Below are 19,984 nucleotides of genomic sequence, written 5' to 3' on the forward strand. Positions count from 1 at the left end.
AGGACCTCCAGCCCACTGAAGTGAAACTTCTTTCTTGTCCATCATTCATCATATTCTCGTGTTTCTTAATCTAACTTGGATTCCATGTCCGGTTCTAATCATTCCCTTTGAACTCATCATATTTTACTTAATTAAAGCCAACACTCTACCTACTTAGTACCTATACAGCTTGGAGGAAAACATACTATTCTGACTAGTTTCATTGTTAATACTCATGACCACAGATCCTGAATGCTTCCTGCAGTTGCAGTAGATTCATTCTATTCGCCTTCAACCTTGACAAGCCCTTCCTTTTGAGTTGATGATGTTTATTATTTTGCTAAAACAAAAAACAAAGAAAGCAAAATAAACAGAAAATAGAACTTGATACTTTCCTGTCAGCAAATCTACAAACCTGTAAAGCAATTCTAGGGAGCAGAAACTAACTTTTCAAGGACTAAAATGTGACTGGGTCACAGAGACTATAGACACTGTGTCCCCGGAACACTGTCTCTGTTAAAAGAACCTTGCCCAATAACAGGTTTAGTGTCTTAAGTAAATTTGAGAAATGCCAGAAGTTGTGTACAGTATATATATATGGAAAGGAATTTCCCATCTGCTGACTGAGATTTTTCTAAAGCATTAGTTTGGCCTATTTCACAATCACTTGGAGGGCTTGCTACTTCCAGAGGTTCTGATTTCATAGGTCTCCTTGGCTTCTGAAAATTTACATTACAACAAGTTTTTAAGTGACTCAGATGCTGCCAGTCTAGGGAATTAAGGAATTCCATTTTGAAAGCCACTTCACTTAAGAACTCCATTGCTAAGAGTGTCAGATAAGGTGTAGGATTTTGAGCAACCTAGAAAATAGCCTTTGTGGGGTAATATAGCTAGAAATAAGAGCTAAGAATGTGACGACGCTCTGTTAGTGATGCAGCATTAATTTGTAGTGGACCCAAGTAGCTAGTTTGAATGATTTTCCCTAGTAGTTTGGCCTGTCCGAGAGAAGGAGAACTATCAGCAGTTAAAGAATTTTGCGCAAATCCTACTGGTTGCTCATGTCAAATATCTATAAGTTTACCATCAAGCACTCCATTTTGCTTTGTATTCCCATAATGAGTGCCAAGACAGTAACTTTATCATCTGTCTTCAATCCATCTTTTTAAAAAATATATTTGTTGTTGATATTATTGTAGATATCTTCCATTCCCCTCCCCTTTTACCCCCCTTTTCCCTGCTTCAATCCATCTTTTTAAAATGTGTTTGTTATTTATTATTCATTAACTAGAGACCCGGTACACGAATTCGTGCTCCAGTGGGGTCCCTCAGCCTGGCCTGCGGGATTGGCTGAAACCAGCTCTCCGACATCCCCTGAGGGGTCCCGAATTGCAAGAGGACGCAGGCTAGGCCAAGGGATCCTACCTATGCACAGTCAGGGCTGGGGAGGGACACAGGAGGTTGGCCAGCTGGAAGGGCTCCAGGACATGTCCGGCCCGTCTCGCTCAGTCCCAATCGGCAGGACCCCAGCAACAAGCTAACCTACTGGTTGGAGCGTCTGCCACCTGGTGGTCACTGCACGTCATAGTGAGTGGTTGAGTTGCCTTAGCATATCATTAGCATATTATGCTTTGATTGGTTGAACGTGCAACCGGACACTTAGCATATTAGGCATTTATTATATAGGATTGTTTTTAGTTTAAAAATTTGTATGTGGTAGTTAACAGGGGTTTTGGAATGTAAAGTCTAAATGTTTATGGTATTTAGTGTCCTGAACTAATTCTGTAAGTTATGGTTAATAACTCTTTAGGCAAATGACTACCTTATCTCTTGTTTTTTTGTTTGGGAATTTTTAAAATAGAAAAATTAGCCTGGCTAGTGTGGCTCAGTGGTTGAGTGTCGACCCATTAACCAAGAGGTCACTGGTTTGATTCCTGGTCAGAGCACATGCCTAGGTTTCAGGCTTGATCCCCAAAAGGGGGTGTGGAGGAGGTGCTGATCAATAATGTTTCTCTTTCATCTATGTTTCTAGCTCTCTATCTCTCTTCCTTCTTCTTTCTCTCTCTAAAAGCCAATGGAAATATTTTTTTTTTTAAAAAAAATAGAAGATTTAGAAACTTCCCATTTTCCCGTTTTGAATGTAACTGTAAGGTCACAGAATCTTTTAAAATTACATTTTAGGAGAATTATTAGTCAGTTTTCTGGCTAAGGATAGTCTCTATGGTTCTTTTTAAGTAGCTAAATATTTATTGCAGAAGCTGGGTCACTACAGGGTTTATGGCATTTCTGGCAGTAAGTTACATTATCATTCCTGGGTGTCTGCACTTTTCTGGCTTTGCCTCTTAAATGTTTTTATAATGAGATTTCGTTTTAGCTCAGGCCTCGCAGTGACGTGTCAGCTTTTCTGCCTTAATGAGGTTATAGCAGTATCTGTACTGAGGGAGCCACAAGAAATGTTTTGAAACATGGTTGGTATATGATAGGAAAAGGGGTGAGTCTTTTTTCCTGTTCCCCCCTTACCCACCTCAGTGAGCAGGTAAGACTGAGAAAGATGCTGCATTTCCTTCTCTGATTTCTCAGATTTCTGTCAAGCTTTTGAAGCTAGATACTGTGTTCTTTTCGCAGTATTAAAATTGGTTATTCTTTAAAATAATACAATTTTGGAAACTTGTGGACTTGTTTTTTATAGCTTTATTGAGGAATAATTAATTACAAGAACTTGTACTTATTTCCAGTGTCTAATTTGAAGAGTTTTGACATATATGAAGCCATGACTACAATGATAAGATAGCACACATTTTAATCATTCCCAAGGGGTTTTTTGTGTCCCTTTGTAATGTTTCCATTTGATCTGCTTTCCAGCACTATAGATACGTTTACATTTTCTAAAAATTTAAATGAATAGAATCATACAGTATATACTTTTGGGGGTGGATGTTTGACTTCTGTCAATCAGCATAATTATCTTGAGGTTTATTTATGTAGTTGTTTGTATCAATAGTTCTTTTTACTACTGATGAGTCTCCTATTTGGATATTCCAAAATTTATCTATTTACCTGCTGATGGACATATGGGTTATTTTTACAGTTTGGAGGTATTATCAACAAGCTGTTGTGGACATTTGTGTACAGATCTGAGTGTGGACATGTGCTTTTATTTTTCTTGGATAGAGACTTAGTAACGGATTGCAGGGCCATATGGTAGGTGTATGTTTAACTTTTAAGAGATTGCCAACTTTCTCAAAGTGGTTATACCATTTTACATTCTTGAGAGTTCCTACTGTTCCACATTCTCACTAATACAAGATATGGTCAATCTTTTTATTTTTAGCCATTCTAGTAGTATCTGTATAGTGGGATCTCAATGTTCGTTAATTTGCATTTTCCATATGACTAATGATGTTGTGCTGCATTTTGGTAAAGTGGTTATAAAATTTTCTGCCCATTCTTTTAAACAATTTTTTGTCTTTATTATAATTGAGTTTTAAGAAAATTTTTGTATTTTCTGGATTCAGGTTTCTTCAAGTTCTTACATGTTCTGCAAATATTTTTTATGAGTTGGTAGTGTGCCTTTTCATATATTAGTTTTTTGAAGAGCAACTTAATTTTGATGAAGACTTCTTTATCAAATTTTCTTCATTGTTTTCTTTATGCTCTTGTGTCCTATTTGAGTTCTTCATCATTTCATTTCTTTTATTTGTCTAAAAAGTTAAATAGCTCAGATTCTCATTTTTTAGCCATTAGGAGGGGGGAAAAAGCATAGGAAGCAACTATACAGCTAGAGTTGTATCTGCCTTATATTTCTGTTGTTGTTATACTTTACTAGCAAATTGTTTATGATTCTAGTAATTTTTGTTTGTTCTTTTTGGTTGATTTTTGAACCTATCAAGGATTTGTGAAATTGCTACAAGTCTAGTTTACTCTGTTTTATGGAGTGAGGTAACTGAGGTTCATAAAGGGTACATGGCTTTGCTAAGGGCTTATAGTCTTGATCGTTTTCACACCAAAAAATCCCAGGTCCTCTCCAATCCCATTTCACTATTTGTTTCCCTGTGAAGTGCTGTTCTTTATGATGCTGTTCCTAAGATTTTACTGTATACTGTAACAATAAATTTAGTTCATTTGTTGCCTCTTCATTTCTCATTGAAAGCAGTATTATTACAATTAAGTAGGTTAGTTTTTTGAGAGATCATAATTTTCCCTTTACATTTCATTAAGTGAAGATGTTGATTTATAACACTTTTTTTTTTTTTAATTCTTTCCAAAGGTCTGTAAACAGATTTGGCTAGGATTATTTGATGATAGATCTTCAGCAATTCCAGACTTCAGGGATCCACAAAAAGTGAAAGAGTTCCTACAAGAAAAATATGAAAAGAAAAGATGGTGAGTGAATAGTTTGTATTTAGAGCAAAGGTTTCCCAAATTACATTAATTATGGGTAAGATTAGTCTGACATAAGGAAAGAAGGGAGGGAGGGAGGAAGGAAGGAAATAGGCAGGTTAGGTAGATAGGAAATAAAGGAATAGTTAGGTAGGTAGATAGATACCCATTATACTTTGGCTTTTTATTGGATTTGGTTTCCAAAAACCTTTACTTCTACTTTATCTTAACTCAGCAGCCTGTTCCTTGTAACTACTAGGCCTCCTCCCCTTGTTCTGAAAGTTAGGGATCCTTCCTTTGAATTCTTCTGTAGCCCTGTTAGCTTCCTTAGATACTTTTAGTCTTATAAAGCCCCTTTTCTTAAAATCTTTATTCATTTAGCAAGTATTTATTTAGATTCTTCTATATAGTAAGCACTATGCTAAAGCTCTCATGTAGTCCACTCATAATCCATCCACTTAACTGCATCTTGCAGTAAGTCTTTGTTCAAAATATCCCTACTTCCCATCCAAGAAATCATTTTACTACCTGGTTAAGAAGGGAGCCTTTATACCCCCCTCACTCTATCAGAGGGTAAATTTTAAAATTAATTAAAATAGGTTGGACATGTGGCTAGTAAGCCCTTTAAAGAAGAGCCAGGGTGGAGCTAGAGTTTAACTACTTTGGGCTCTTAATTTTTAGCTATATGAGCACAACGTAAGTCAATTTATTAAGACTCATTAATGATGAATTCTTAGTTTCTTTAGCAATATTCAGTAGTATATATTTCCTTACGTGGGTGGGGGGGGCTAAGAAGATGAATGAGAGAGTAACAAATGAAATAGATAATGCAGAGATAAATGGCTTGTTGTTTTCTGAGGAGCTGTATGTTAACCCAGAGAATGATCTGGTCAAAAGCCTGTTTTGGTCCTGAGGGAATACTTGCTGTGGTTTTTAAGTGAAGTGTCTCTACCTGTATTCATTGAGCACATTAGAAAGAAGTAACTCTGATTTTAGTGCTCTGCGAACTTTGTATTCTTACTGTTCTTTTGAGGAGACTGTGTTTTGCAAGGCAAGATTATTAGCCTGGGCTATATTCAGCAGCACTAGATAACATTAGGTGTGAATGTAGGTAAAATATACCAGTAACAATTAGTTGGGGAAAATTTTAGAAGGTGGGGTGACAGTGAAAGTATGGTGTCATGAATGATTCTTTTAAAGTGATATATATAATTATATTTTTATTACTTTAGTTAATTTCCTAGACCTTCCACCCCATAACGTATTCTTCTTATATAGCCCTGGCCTAATTTTTTATTTTCTCAGCAGTTTTACCAATTCAGAATATTAGTTTGAATAGGACTTAGCTGGAATTTGAGATCATTTACCTTCAGTTAGCAAGAGAATTTTGTGTGACTAAGAGTTGATAGAAATAAAACCATGTATTTCCCCAAATTTATTGTAATAATAATAATAGTAAACAATAATGAAATTTACCCCTTCAAAACATAATCCAAGTAACTGTAAACCTCAAATAATTATAATTTGTGTTATTCTTTTTTCCTGCCCTGACGAACAGGATAGTAGTAACAAGATTAACAGTAAATGAGAATTTTAATTGGTGGGTGGGAAGGGGAAGTGACCATTCAGGAGGGCCAGTGGCTGTGCATTTTAAAGCCATGCTCCTGCACACCTGTGACATGTAACTAGAGAACAGTGCAGTTGGTTTTTAATAAGGCATAAGAACTCTCCAAATGCAGACTTCCTAAAAATCCCTACTTTGAGCAACTATTCTTAAAACAATGAGACTGTTGTCATCTAAAGGGATTTTAAATTGTTCTTTTGATCAATTTTCAAACTTCCTATGTTATACGTCTCGCTTATTACTTTTAGGCAGATAAGTCTTTTGAACTAAGTGCTAGTATTTGGTTTTATCCTTTGATAAGATGTGGCTGTACTCAAAGTTAATATCATCAGTGGTTTGCCAAATTATAGGAAAGCATAACTTCCTCTATTCATTGTCATATTCCATCATCTCCCATTTACTAGAAAATGCAAAGCAGTTTTATTGTTTGTGATTAGTGTGTAATTTGATAGTAGCTAACACTTAATGTAGCTAACACTTGTACCAGGGAACTGTTCTAAGCACTTTACAAATGTTAACTCGTTTATGCTTCACAGCAACCGAATCTTCACTTTATAGATGAGAAATCCTAGGCACAAAGAGTTGAAGTAGTTTGCCTTAGGTTTCACAGCTGTTGAGTAGTGGAGCGGGGATTTGAACTGTCTCTGGAATAGATATGTTCTCTTAACCGTTTTGTTTTTCTGCTTTCTCCACCTACCTGAAAAGAGGATTGGGGAGGAAGGAGAAAATCCAGATATACAAGGAGTGAAAAAGCTCTCACATATTCCTAACCCTAGAGATCAGCATTGCTGATATTTGGGCATTATATTCTTACTGCCTTTCTTTTTTTCTTTACTCCCTTCCTTCCATGAATCTATATTACATGACTGGGATCAAACCTGAAAGACCATAAAGTAACCTGGACATCTATCTGTGTCAGAAGAATAGCTTTGTAGTATTACATTAAACAGATTTAAGAGTTCTGTGGTAACATACATGTACATGTATCTGTGTACACTCATTCAGTTAGTTCCTAAGGATGAGTTTCTGCAGAGGTACTTCTGGGGCACAGAGCATACCTAGTTACGTATTTTAATAGCAGCAAAATTTGTAATGTTTACACTCACATCAAATGCTAATGAATTAGGTTAAAAGTGTTTTCATTTCTGTGTTTCCCTTTGTGAGTTGCTTCTGCCCATTTAAAAATTGGGCTGTTGACCTTATTCTTAGAGATTTGTAATAAGCCTTTATATTTTTAGACTGTTAACTGGAATGTTTCCCTGCTTTCGGTTCTGTTTCCAAATGTTACTTATGATCTTACAATACTTGAGTTTTTAAAAATTAAATTATAGTATTAACTATTCATCATGATTGGTCTGCTGTCTTATAAAAAAGCAGTTAATTTTTTTATCTTAGAAAAACTAAGTAAACTCCAAGAGAGTTTTCAAAATTTATTTATTGACTTTTAGGAAGGGAAGTAGGAAGGGAGAGTGAGCAAGAAAGAGAAACATCAATTTTTGTTCCACTTATTTATATATTCATTGGTTGATTCTTGTATGTACCTTGACTGGAGATTGAACTCACAACTTTGGTGCACCGGGATGATGCTCTCTCTCAGCTACCAAGACAGGGCCCCAGAGGGATTTGAAATAAGATTAATATTAATATCAGCAATCATGCAAAATTAGAATTTTGCTTATCATTTTTGAGAATGACATTTTCTATATTTTTCTTAATTAACTACCTGTTCAACTTTTCATGTGTTTTAGGTATGTACCACCAGAACAAGCCAAAGTAGTGGCATCTGTTCATGCATCTATTTCAGGCTCCTCTGCCAGTAGCACAAGCAGCACACCTGAAGTCAAACCACTGAAATCTCTTTTAGGAGATTCAGCAGCAGCCCTGCACCTAAATAAGGGCACACCTAGTCAGGTGAGTAGTTGTTAAGTCTTTGTAGAATGTAGAGGCTTCTACTTGAGGACTGAATAGCATGAATTTGAGACTTTTTAAAGACAGTAGCATAACCTTGTATGCCAGTAGCATTATGTGCCAGTGGTTTATAATACATTTAAGCATTGTTGGTTAAGTGGTTAGAAGGTGTATTTATTTGCTCCTTTGCTGTTGCTAATATGAGTTTCTTTGAATTCTCCACAGCTTTGTGAAGGTCTACAGGAATATTGCTATAGCTATCTGTTACATAACATACATTATAAAACATGAATCTGTGGTAACCATCAGAGTCAGAACAATATAGCCTCTGTGATGTACTTTTATAGGAAAGGATTTCTCAAGCAGTATAATCCCCCCCACCCCATGCCCGATTTGTAAAGCACAGGTGTCTTTGCATTGCAGTATGTATCTTATTCTAAAAAACTGAATAGACTGAAAGTTTTTGATAAGTTGGTACCTAAAGTTTGTACTTCTGCACTTCATTACAGTTGACTGAGCTGTGACAAATCTGTTACTGTGTGACATTACAGCGTCTACCCTACACAAGAATGATTCTGAGGCATGGTACTATTTGAATTAAATCCCACTCTTTTAATAATGCATACTAGGGTATTAGGATAAGTTGCTCTGTTTTTACAGAAAGTTTGAGTGAAAAATGGAGAGAGGGATTAAGCCAGTATTTTGTAACTCTTCTTATGTATAAAGGATGTATTCTTTGAAAGTCTTATCGCTGTCTTAGCAGTAAGTCCATCCTTTCTCATGAGGTGTGACCACTGTTATAATTGTGTTTCTTTGCTTTTGACTCTGTAATTAAAATTGAGAGATAATTTGGGAATAGATAGTGAAAATTGGTGCTTTTTAAAAAATATCAAAGTACCAAAACCACAAATAGAAGACTGTAATTTTTAAACTATATTTTAAGCTTGATTAGTTGGGACAAGTGTGGTAAAAATTTAGCAGATCTGACTGGAAACTCTTTATAGCTAATATGTGGTTTATAGTCCCCTGTTGTAGGTCGCTCTCAAGGACAGCAGCAGGAAAAGAAGTTTGACCTTTTAAGTGATCTTGGCTCAGACATATTTGCTGCTCCAGCTTCTCAGTCATCAGCTACAGCCAATTTTGCTAACTTTGCACATTTCAACAGTCATGCAGGTAAGTGTTTTTCCGCCAAGAACTTTTATTAGAGATGTGTATAAAACACCAGAAACAACCTTTTTTGTTTGTTTGTTTTGTTAATCCTCACCCGAGGATATTTTTCCTTTTTTTTTTAAATTTTCTGTTTGCTTGTTTTTCTTTTTTTTTCTTTTAGGGTGAGTGGAAGGGAGGGAAGAGGGTAGGGGGAAAGAGACACATCTATTGGTTGCCTCCTGTATGTGCCCAACCAGGGCTGGGGATGGAATCTGCAACCAGGTATGTGCCCTTGACCAGGAATCAAATCCATAGCTCTTTGGTGCTTGGGATGATGACACTCTAACCACTTAGCCACACTGGCTAGTGCAATAACCTTTTTGTTTGTTTGTTTACATATTCTGTTGAGACTGTCTGGTCATTCATACCTGTTGGGGTGTATAAATCATGTAGCCCTAGCAGTTGCTTTTTAATCACAAGAGACTATACTTAATGTCAGGTACTGACATGACCTCTTTCCATAGAAAACTGGGGAAAGACTATTAAATATTTTTTAACCCTTTGATAGAGACAATTTCAGATATTCAGAAATGATCAGATAATATAACCTTCATGTACTCATCACTTATGGCGAATCTGGTTTTCTCATTCTAGTCCATTTCTTCTCAAGTTACTTTGAAGCAAATTTAGACATACTAATTTATTCTTAAATACCTATTTTATATGTATCTGTAAAATAAGATTTCCTTTGTCAAACATAATGCTGGTAGTATTACCACTCCCTAAATAATAATAATAACAATAATAATCCTATACTAATAAAAGACATACATGCAAATTGACTGTACTTTTGCTATGCCTTAAGCCACGCCCACCAGCCAGTCAGAGCAACTATATGCAAATTAACCCAACCAAGATGGCGGCCGGCAGCCACGGAGCTGGAGCGAGCAGGAGGCTTGCTTGCTCCAGTGATAGAGGAAGCCAGCCTGCCGCGGCCTGCTCTGAGCTACACTCAAAGCAACAAAGTTTCAATTATAGAAGGTAAATAAACCCCAGATACCTGCTTTCAGCCGGCTGTGGCCACGTAGTTGGAGCGAGCAGGAGGCTTGCTTGCCCCTGCAATGAAAGAAGCCAAGCTACCTGGCAGCTGCTGCCTCCTCTCAAGGCAACAAAGTTGCAATTATAGAAGGTGAATAAACCCCAGATACCTGCTTCCAGTCACCATGGCCACGGAGTTGGAGCGAATAAAAACAAAAAACAAAAAAAGGAAAGCCTGGGAGCTTCAGTTGCCAGGGGGCCTGGTCAGTCTGAAAACAGCCATCAGCCCCTCACCCAGGCTGGCCAAGCACCCCAGTGGGGACCCCCACCCTGAAGGGGGTGTGGGCAGCCTAAAAACGGCCCTCAGCCCCTCACCCAGGCTTGCCAGGCACCCCAGTGGAGACCTCCACCTTGAAGGGGTGGGAAGCCTGAAAATGGCCCTCAGCCCCTCACTCAGGCTGGCCAGGCACCCCAGTGGGGACCCCCATTCTGAAGGGGGTTTGGGCAGCCTGAAAACAGCCATCATCCCATCACCCAGGCACCCCAGTGGGACCCCCACCCTGATCCAGGACACCCTTCAAGGCAAACTAGTCGGCCCCTGCCCGTGCACCAGGCCTCTATTCTGTATAATAAAAGGGTAATATGCAGATTGACCCTAACAGCAGAATGACTGGGAATGACTGGTCACTATGACACACACTGACCACCAGCAGCAGACACTCAACACAGGAGCTGGCCCCTGATGGTCAGTGCACTCCCACAGCAGGAGCTCTGCTCAGCTGACCAACCCATTCTAGCAACCCACCAACCCGGTGGCAGCCACTCAGTAGTCCTACAGTTCAAATCTCCGGAGAAGGGCCAGGCACCGACCAACCTGCACTGCCGGCACGACCCTGACAGCGCCGCTGGCCTCCTAGAAGTCGGCCTCGGGCACTGCGGCTACTTCCCCCCCCTAGATGCTCTGCCAGGAAGAAATGATATAAAAGCGGCTGCCAGGTGGCTCCCTGCAACTGGCGCGAACATCAGCTGGACACATCCAGATCCTAGGACTGCAAGGGCATCCCAGCTGAAAGCATCCTGGCCCCCCTACTCCCCTTGGGATGGGCGCCAGACACACGGCTCACAGCTGGCGAATGCTGCTGTGGCGGTTAAAGCCTCTCCTGATTGGGACTGACTGGGTGCGAGCCTACGGCATGTGTAACAGGGCCAGGATGAGTGGGAGCAGCAGGCATGAGTGGCAGGCTGTGTTGGACTTTGGGTTTTGGCCTGATCCACGCAGGCCACCCTGAATAGCAACGCCAGGCTTCCTCTCCCTAGTGACTAGCCTCCTTGTAGTTTCTTTACAAGGAGGAACACTACTTGCTTTATAGCCAAGTGGAAACATTTTACACTAACCAAATGTCTGTGAAGCGTTTTCCCCTGCCTCATCTCATTTGATCCGCACAGAAGTCCTGGAGTAGGTAGATAGGAGACTCAGTGGAATCCTATTTTTTTATTAGCCCGAAAACGGAGATTTAGAAAGCTTATAAACTTGACCCGACTGAAAAGAAGTAAGAAATGGTGGACCTTGAAAATGATTTCACGTTTTCTCACTGTGCAGAATATAGTCAAACACTGCTGCAGTTAAATATTTTACCCTTTGCTCTCCCTGCATGATCCACAATAATAATGTGCTTCATGTTGATATTTACTGCTGTGTTGCTGACAGTTACCTGTAAGGGAAGATGGGGTGCTTCACTGGTCTGGAAAAAGTTTAGCTAACTCAGAAAGCAGGTCTAATTAAGCAAGTTTGTTCTATATCTATAAAGGCTAAGTTGACTCTCTCATGCACGATACGCATAAAGCTCTCGCTGGCACCAATCACACGTGTGTTTCCACCTGTAATTGTCTATTGTGAATTTGGTTGACACAGAGAAGGGCGAATAGTGATACTAAAGTATTTCTTCTAATTACCTTTCAATGTGCATGAATTCGTGCACTGGGCCATTAGTAATAATAATGCATTACTATTCAATTTCCATTCCAGTTCAAACACACGCATACACAGTTTTTTCAGATCAAGTTTCAAGTAAGGTCTGCACATTGCAGTTGTGAGGTATGTCTCTTAGTCTATAGGTTCTTCCTCCATCCCTTTTTTTTTTTTTGTAATTTATTTGTTTAGGAAATTAGGTTATTTGTCCTGTTGAGTTTTAGGCAGTCTGAGTGTGTTGATTGTACCACTCTGGGGTCCTTTATCAGGTTTTTGTCTTCTGTACTTTCTGTAAATTGATAGATACTTGATCTGTTACCGGTTCTTTTTTATTTTTTATTATTTTTTAAAAAATATATTTTTATTGATTTCAGAGAAGAAGGGAGGAGAGAGATAGAAACATCAATGATGAGAGAATCATTGATCGGCTGCCTCCTGCACACCCACTACTGGGTATTGAGCCCACAACCAGGCATGTGCCCTTGACTCAAATTGAACCTGGGACCCTTCAGTCTGCCTGCCAGTGCTCTATCTACTGAGCCAAACCAGCTAGGGCCCGGTTCTTTTTTAGAGCAGGGTGGTGGTGGACGGGGAAAACCTGCTACTTAGGGTTTAAGAGGCACATAATATTGATTGCCTAATTTGGTAATATTAGCTCTTGGTGCCCAATAGTGGGATCCGTTATACAAAGTTGTGATATCCTAAATTTATCATTCCTTTATCAGCTGAAGTACTTCTTTAAAAAATGTTATCTTCCACAGAAATATGCATTCAGTTAGAAACAATTTACTTATGGAATTTAATAGTTATTTTATTAAATAAACATATCATAAAACCTATGAACTGTAAACTGTAATTAAATTTTGTCACGGCTTATACCAGAGGTATCAAACTCTATTAACTTGCTACCCAGTTAAACACAAATGAATAATACAGTACAATGTGTAAGAAACCATGGTGCCCTTTTTAAAGGGAGATGTTCTAATCTCCTATTACCACATGGAAATAGAGGTTCAGGATTACTAATATGTTAATTTTCTTTTAAGAAAAGCCAGCAATCATATTTAAAGTGAAATGTTCTCTTTTGAAATGTTGGAAATTGATGGAAAAAATTTAAATTTTTTCTTAGGTGAAACAAAGTGTATTCTGCCAGCTGAATATGATGAGGGCTGTTCAATTCCATCTCATCCTTTCTCATGAGTACCTGTTTCTCATTGAAAAGGAAACACAGCTCTCAGCAAGATTCAGGCTCATTAACTTGTTACCTTAAATTTTAAACTTAGTCAACTTCTTTGGACATTTTGAAATAAGATTATTTAAAACATATCTTTACTGTTTTGTCACATTCTTTTTAGTTTGGATTTCTTTGTTTGGAGATTGCTTAAGGCTCCAGGTAGTAATTTTTACATCATTAAATTTATTAGAGCTTAATTACCAAAGTCAAGTTTACCAAAGTTTTATTCCACAGTACTTAGAAATTTTAAAAGTCATTATAACCAGTTGCTGAAGACTGAATAGATACAGGGTCTACAAATAAAAACGGATAGAAATTTCACAAAGAATTAATGTGTTTGGTGCTCTGGTTGGAAAACACTGGGAAAATGTAAATGTGGATGAAGTAGACTTAACTAAATGGATTACATTGAACTGATTTTTTTCCTAATGATGTTTGAAACATTAAATATATATTTTCCCCTTTTCAAGTTCTAAATATAAGCGTAGAATATATATTAAACACTACATATTCATATATGTTTGAGGTTATAAAGGATAAACTACCTTCGGGACCTAATTTCTATTTCTACAAGGGACAGATATGTTTCATTTGTTCTCAAATGTTTAATTAAATTATTCAAAAAACTTAGAAGTTTACCTTTTGGAATATAGCCCATTCTAAATTTGAGAATTTTCTCTACCATGTTCTCTATTCGTTTGGTTTATATTTGCATTTTCTATATGTATATTATATATTTTGCCCTTATAAACTTATTTGGCCTTTTAATAGGAATTTTTTTTTGGGGGGGGGGGGCTAGTATTTCAAAACTCTATAAGAATTTTTATTGTCTCATAAATTGTAGAATCATAATGCAGGATTTGTAAGTGGAGACCATCTAGTGAATCCTCTCATTTTGCTAATAAGAAAACTGGTAGAGCCAGAACAATTGAGGGACTTGTCTAAGACTTTATAGTTATTTATGTTAGGATGGAATTCTCTGATTTTTATCTCAGACTCCCTTTGCACTAAATTGTACTTACTTACTGTTCTTAGCAATACTAAATGGTAACTTTGTTTAAACTTGTATTATATTTGTTACTTAAACTGTATAGATATTCCAAAATATTTTTCAAGAAATTAATTTTAAAATTTGTTAACATTTTTTCCATTACATTTACTTTTGGGAATGTAAAATTTTAGCCTATAAAGAAATTGAATTTTAAGTAAAAATAATGACAGAATATTGGGACATCTTGCAAATACAGCATTTTATATTGTTAAGCAATAACCAGCTTTTTAATTTATGTATTTCTGTATACTGTTTGAGGGCTAGGACAAATGTGTTTTTAAAAGGTTCTCAAGAACAAAGTGTGACCAGTGACGTGGGATAGCACCCCACATTTCAGCAGTGCTAGGTGCGAGTACCCAAGAAGGGAAGTGGCACAGGTACCTAGTAGAAGGGGCCTATTTTAGGTACATTTCCTCCCCTACTGTCATACCCTTTCAGATACATACAGAACAGTAATTACATAAACTGCTGTAAGTTTTCCTGATTTTCTTCCTACAATATGTTGAGCTCTGTTAATGGAAAATTTTGTTGTTTAGTAACTTTTATTATTTTGTTTACAAGTATAATACATATTCATTACAGCAGCTTGGTAACTTCAGGCAAACAAAGAAGGAAATAGGTAACTATTTGAAATCTCCTATTTTCAAGTTATCAGAATACAGATTTTTAAGTATGTAATACCATATTTTAAAAAGTAGATGAAAATGTATCTGGAATTTATTAACCGTATTTACTTTGTCATAAACATTTTTGTATAAAATTGAATATTATTTTACATGATTTTTTTAAATGACTGCATTATAGCCATCATACGATGTTCCATAATGTATTGCAGTATTTCCCTCATTCCTGGCTATTTGAGTTTCTAATTTTTTCATCATAAAAAACATGTTTAGCTATTACAAACAGCCACACACATTTACAAAATTATTGCTTTACAAAAACTTCCTAGAAGTAGAAATGCCTGCAAAGGATTTATGTTGATGTCTATTTTTTGGACATTCTTTTCATTCTTGTCACTTAGCATTCTTTTTCCTCATATCAACCACTTCTTATTCTCATCAGATCCTTTATAAAAATCTTACCCAGCATCTGTTTTGTTCTCTAAAAAAATCTCTTGAATTGAGATTTTTTTAGAGGACATAATTGCATAATTTAGAGAAGCCTAGAATTTTGCTGTTAGGTTGACGACGAGTGGGAAATACCAGTGGGTCTTTTTCGCTGAGTATGAGTGCATTTATGTTATAATTTTTACTATTTTTCATAGTTTCTTACATTTTAATGTGTTTGAAAGTGGCAAGCTTCTAATAGAATGTGAATATTTCTATTTGTTTGACAATCATGTCTTGTTATACATTCAAGCTTATTTTTAAATGCCATGGTATGCAAAGTTGTGAACTTAAAAAAAAGAAAGAATCAAAAAGAGGATATTAATCTTTATGTCAATGTTTTAGATTTCATCCAGCCAGTGAATCACTCATTGCCATTTTAAATATGAATTTTCCAGAATGTATCCTATATCCTAAATTTTTATTTGCTTTATTGTAATTCATTTATTTAGTGCTCTTAATTCAGAGTTTTCTTTAATAGGGTTACATTTATGATACTATTCCTGAGGTCACTCAGTGTGTATTGCATACAAATTTATCATTGTACAAAGTGTTTTTGGAAATTTCTGGATAACCTTTTATAAATTGTTTGAAATTAGGCTAAGTAAACACTGATAGGATTTAAAATCTGATCTCTAAATGTCTTTGAAGTGAGCTCTAAGATGTAGAAACCTTTCATAAAATTCTCAAATTCTTTTGTCATATTTTTTTTATAGTTTTCATATTCATTAACATGTATTGTTCCTTACCATTTACAGCCCAGAATTCTGCAAATGCAGATTTTGCAAACTTTGATGCATTTGGACAGTCTAGTGGTTCGAGTAATTTTGGAGGTTTCCCCACAGCAAGTCACTCTCCTTTTCAGCCCCAAACTACAGGTAGAGCTTCTCCAGCATTATGCCTAAATGTTTACTTTAAAAAAATAGAGTAAAACTCTCTAGATGTAGTTTTGAAAATTACTCTAAACTTAAATTCTATAATTATCTGAATTTACAATACTTCTATCTAGCAAAGCTCTGGGGAAACCTGAAATCTTTATTTTGTTGTATGTTCATTTGTTTTTCTAAACTCTTTGGCATGTTGTCTAATTCACAGAATTCTCCTTTTCCTGCACATGAATCTTAAACTTCTTATGTAAGGAAGGATTAAAGTACTAAAGTTTTTTAGGTTCAAACAACACATTGTGATTTAAGCTCTAAGTAAAGGAAGCTAATTTATTGCTTCCATAGAACTAAAAGTAGAAGTAATTTTTAGGCAACAATCTTGAAAAATAAATGTTATTAGTTAAGAGTAGGTTACTTAAGGATTGCTTTAATCAAACTGGGAAATCATTTTCTGTGCAAGAATTGGTCTTTAAACATTGAATACTCTTCCATAAACTATATTGTTTTCCAAAACTCATTGAACCCATGTTTAGATCTTTGGCTGATTACTTTGCTTTCAACTGGAATTCTGTGTATTGTCTTAAAGCTTTTTCTTTCAATTTTCTTCTCCCCCCTCCCCCCTTTAACTTTCATTTACATAATTTCTGGCTATCCAGCATTTAGAATGCTTTCATCTAGCTGCAGTTTTGGTGAATTTACTTCTGCTTTTCCTCTCCAGGCTACCAACAGTAAGTTCTCTAGTCAAGTAGGCATCTTTTACTAATTTGTTTTATGCTGTATTTCGTGGATTTTTCACTTATAGAATGTTAATCATCTTTTAATAATCTTCATAAATTCTCACTTTTACTTTTCCTTCACTATTTCTCAACTCAAGAGAACACAGTAGTATACAATAAGAGAGTTAGTTGATTTAATAATTCCAATTTTAATTTGAAATAAAATTCTTCATATAAACTTTGAAAGCTTTAGTATTTACTTTGTTCACCAACTACATATAGCAGATCACAATCATTTAAATATGCACATTACTGAATTTTAATTGGAAACAACCAGAGTTTCAATGCCTGAGAAATTTTATCTGTACATATTGTTTTAGAATGTTTAAAAATCAGATTGATGGAAAGTGTGTTTTTTTTTTTTTTTATAGGGGTGTATCTGTTCTGTTTTTAAAATATCTATGTGTGCTTCGTATCACTTTAATATAAAACTACACATTATTTTGATTGCTGAAACTAATGTGTAGGCATAAAGAACTGGTATCAAAAGTTAGGACAAAAGCATAGAATGAAATATATTAGCTTTAGTCTTTGGTAGTATTTTAAAGAAGTCTCTAGATTACAGAACAGACTTTAAAATCTTAGTAGGATATATACCTGTAAGTGAATTATGCTCTGTAAAGTAAAAAAATTGCTATAATATTTAAACTATTTTGATATTGTATACTCTAATTTTTATTCTTTGAAATATATAAAATAGTTCATGATTTTTTGAGGATACCATGGTGTATGAGCATTAAATTACTATGTGGAATTAAATAATAGCTCTTCAAATAAAATAAGTCTGGAGCTCAAAGATCACCTGTTAAGAAACTCTGGATCAAAATAGTATATCTTAAGAATTTTAAATTTCTATTCCTGGGATTTGTTTCAACCAAGTTTTTTTTAGAAGCTACAAAAACTTGTATTGTCAGATACTTTGCATCTTATTAGCAGGAGGACTAGTAAAAGGTGATAGTATATAGTTGAATGTTGTATATTGTAATGAGTCTCAAACTAGGTGAGTTGTATCTTTTACTCCAGGGTAGATAATTACACATAGAAATGTGTAACTTCATGTTGCCAGGGCCTTTGGAAATCTAGATTTGCAAATTATAAAAAGTCATATGTAGATGGTTAAAGTTGAACGCTTAAGAATGCAGATTCCTTATAGAATACTTAATTTAAGAAGAAATTGTCATATTACCTACCACAGGATATTGAGAAAAATCGAGATATTTCAAGTGTTCTGTTTATTCTGTTACAGGTGGAAGTGCTGGATCAGTAAATGCAAATTTTGCTCATTTTGATAACTTCCCCAAATCCTCCAGTGCTGATTTTGGAACCTTCAGTACTTCCCAGAGTCATCAAACAGCAACAACTGTTAGTAAAGTTGCAACAAATAAAGCTGGTCTTCAGGCTGCAGACAAATATGCAGCACTTGCTAATTTAGACAATATCTTCAGTGCTGGACAAGGTAATCAAACTTTAAATAAAAATTTCTGTATTAAACAGTCCTTTACATTTGGTTGTATTTATTAAAATCTAAGGATGCTATGCTTAGTAGGTGTATAGAAATTTCATTTACACTAAATTTCATGACTTCTAGGATCTGAAATATCAACTACAAAACTGAAGTCATAGAAACTAATTTGTTTACTTCTGGGTTTAAAAGAAAGTAATTGACAAAAATTTAATTTTGTCTTAGAAAGCCTGCTTTACTGTTCTATGGCTATACAAGATTAAGAATCTTACACATAGAACTGACTGGAAGGCTATTTGGTGGTTTCTATAATATATTTATTTTGAATGACTTTCTATTAATATCTTCTTAATTTTTTAAAATGATTTTTACAGTATATTCTTATGCCTAGTTTGGTCTTGAAGGCCAGTATTTTGCCTCTCAAAGTGCATAGTACAGTGGTGAAGAGCAAGGGTATGCTTTCAGGCTGCAGGGCCTACTTTTTCATCTCCATAATGAGGATAGTAAATAGCATTGAACTCATGGAGTAGTGTTATTACATGTAAGGCATTTACAACAGTGTTTGGCACATAGTAAGTGTGCAGTAAGTATTTCTTCTCATTTCTATCTATTTTTTATTATGGACAGCCCTGGGAAAATGATATTAATTGATTGTTCTCATCAGGGTCCTGTATTTTATGAATTTATATGTTTACTTGAATGCAGTATACCTGTAGCAGAGATGTTAAATAACACTTTTTGAGAATTTCTTCTTTATGCACACTTTAAACCTGTTACTGGCACAGTGTCTTAGTTTTTTGTTATAGAAGCAGTATTCTGTCTTTTCTACAGCAGTATATGTTGCAACTAATCTTGTCCAATATTTTCTACATTATTAGATATGATTCTGGAATCCTATTTATTTGCTTAGCTCCAAATCAGTTGTAAATTTACATGTGTTGCATGGGAAATCTGGTTGATAAATTGGAAGTATACCTTTAAGTTTTGGGGATAATTTATTTGTTCACAGGTGGTGATCAGGGGAGTGGCTTTGGGACCGCAGGTAAAGCTCCTGTTAGTTCTGTGGTTTCACTTCCCAGTCAGTCAAGTGCGTCTTCAGACAAGTATGCAGCTCTGGCAGAACTAGACAGCGTTTTCAGCTCTGCAGCCACCTCCAATAATGCGTACACTTCCACAAGTAATGCCAGCAGGTACCTTGTCTTTGTGTTTCTGCTTTGTGTTTAAATCTTTTTTCAACTCTGAATAATAATGTTGCTAAATAATGACTAGGGCATAATTTTAAAATTATTGAATATTTTTATAAATTTGAGGAAACAGTTTAACTTGCTAATTAAAATATAATCCTTGATTAGCTGCCTAATTCTATTTTTTCGTTTAATCAAAAGTTTTATTTTCTTGAACACTAAAATGTAACTAAGAGATGT

General features: G+C 35.8%; 1 protein-coding gene across 11 annotated transcripts in view; it reads left to right on the forward strand.

Moving 5' to 3' along the window:
* Positions 1-19,984, forward strand: part of AGFG1 (ArfGAP with FG repeats 1) — a 69,523-nt gene that overhangs the window by 38,147 nt on the left and 11,392 nt on the right. For 5 of the 11 annotated variants that reach the window (XM_059703382.1, XM_059703381.1, XM_059703383.1 and 2 more), the window contains exons 3-9: positions 4,244-4,359; positions 7,729-7,891; positions 8,911-9,061; positions 16,197-16,316; positions 16,979-17,050; positions 18,345-18,554; positions 19,570-19,750. In XM_059703382.1, coding sequence (XP_059559365.1) covers positions 4,244-4,359; positions 7,729-7,891; positions 8,911-9,061; positions 16,197-16,316; positions 16,979-17,050; positions 18,345-18,554; positions 19,570-19,750 — 1,013 coding nt within the window. The remainder of the gene's footprint in view (positions 1-4,243; positions 4,360-7,728; positions 7,892-8,910; positions 9,062-16,196; positions 16,317-16,978; positions 17,051-18,344; positions 18,555-19,569; positions 19,751-19,984) is intronic. The other 6 variants (XM_059703385.1, XM_059703386.1, XM_059703387.1 and 3 more) reach the window with 3 other exon arrangements.

The sequence above is a fragment of the Myotis daubentonii genome, chromosome 7 (genome assembly GCF_963259705.1).
Source record: "Myotis daubentonii chromosome 7, mMyoDau2.1, whole genome shotgun sequence".
Taxonomy (NCBI): domain Eukaryota; kingdom Metazoa; phylum Chordata; class Mammalia; order Chiroptera; family Vespertilionidae; genus Myotis; species Myotis daubentonii.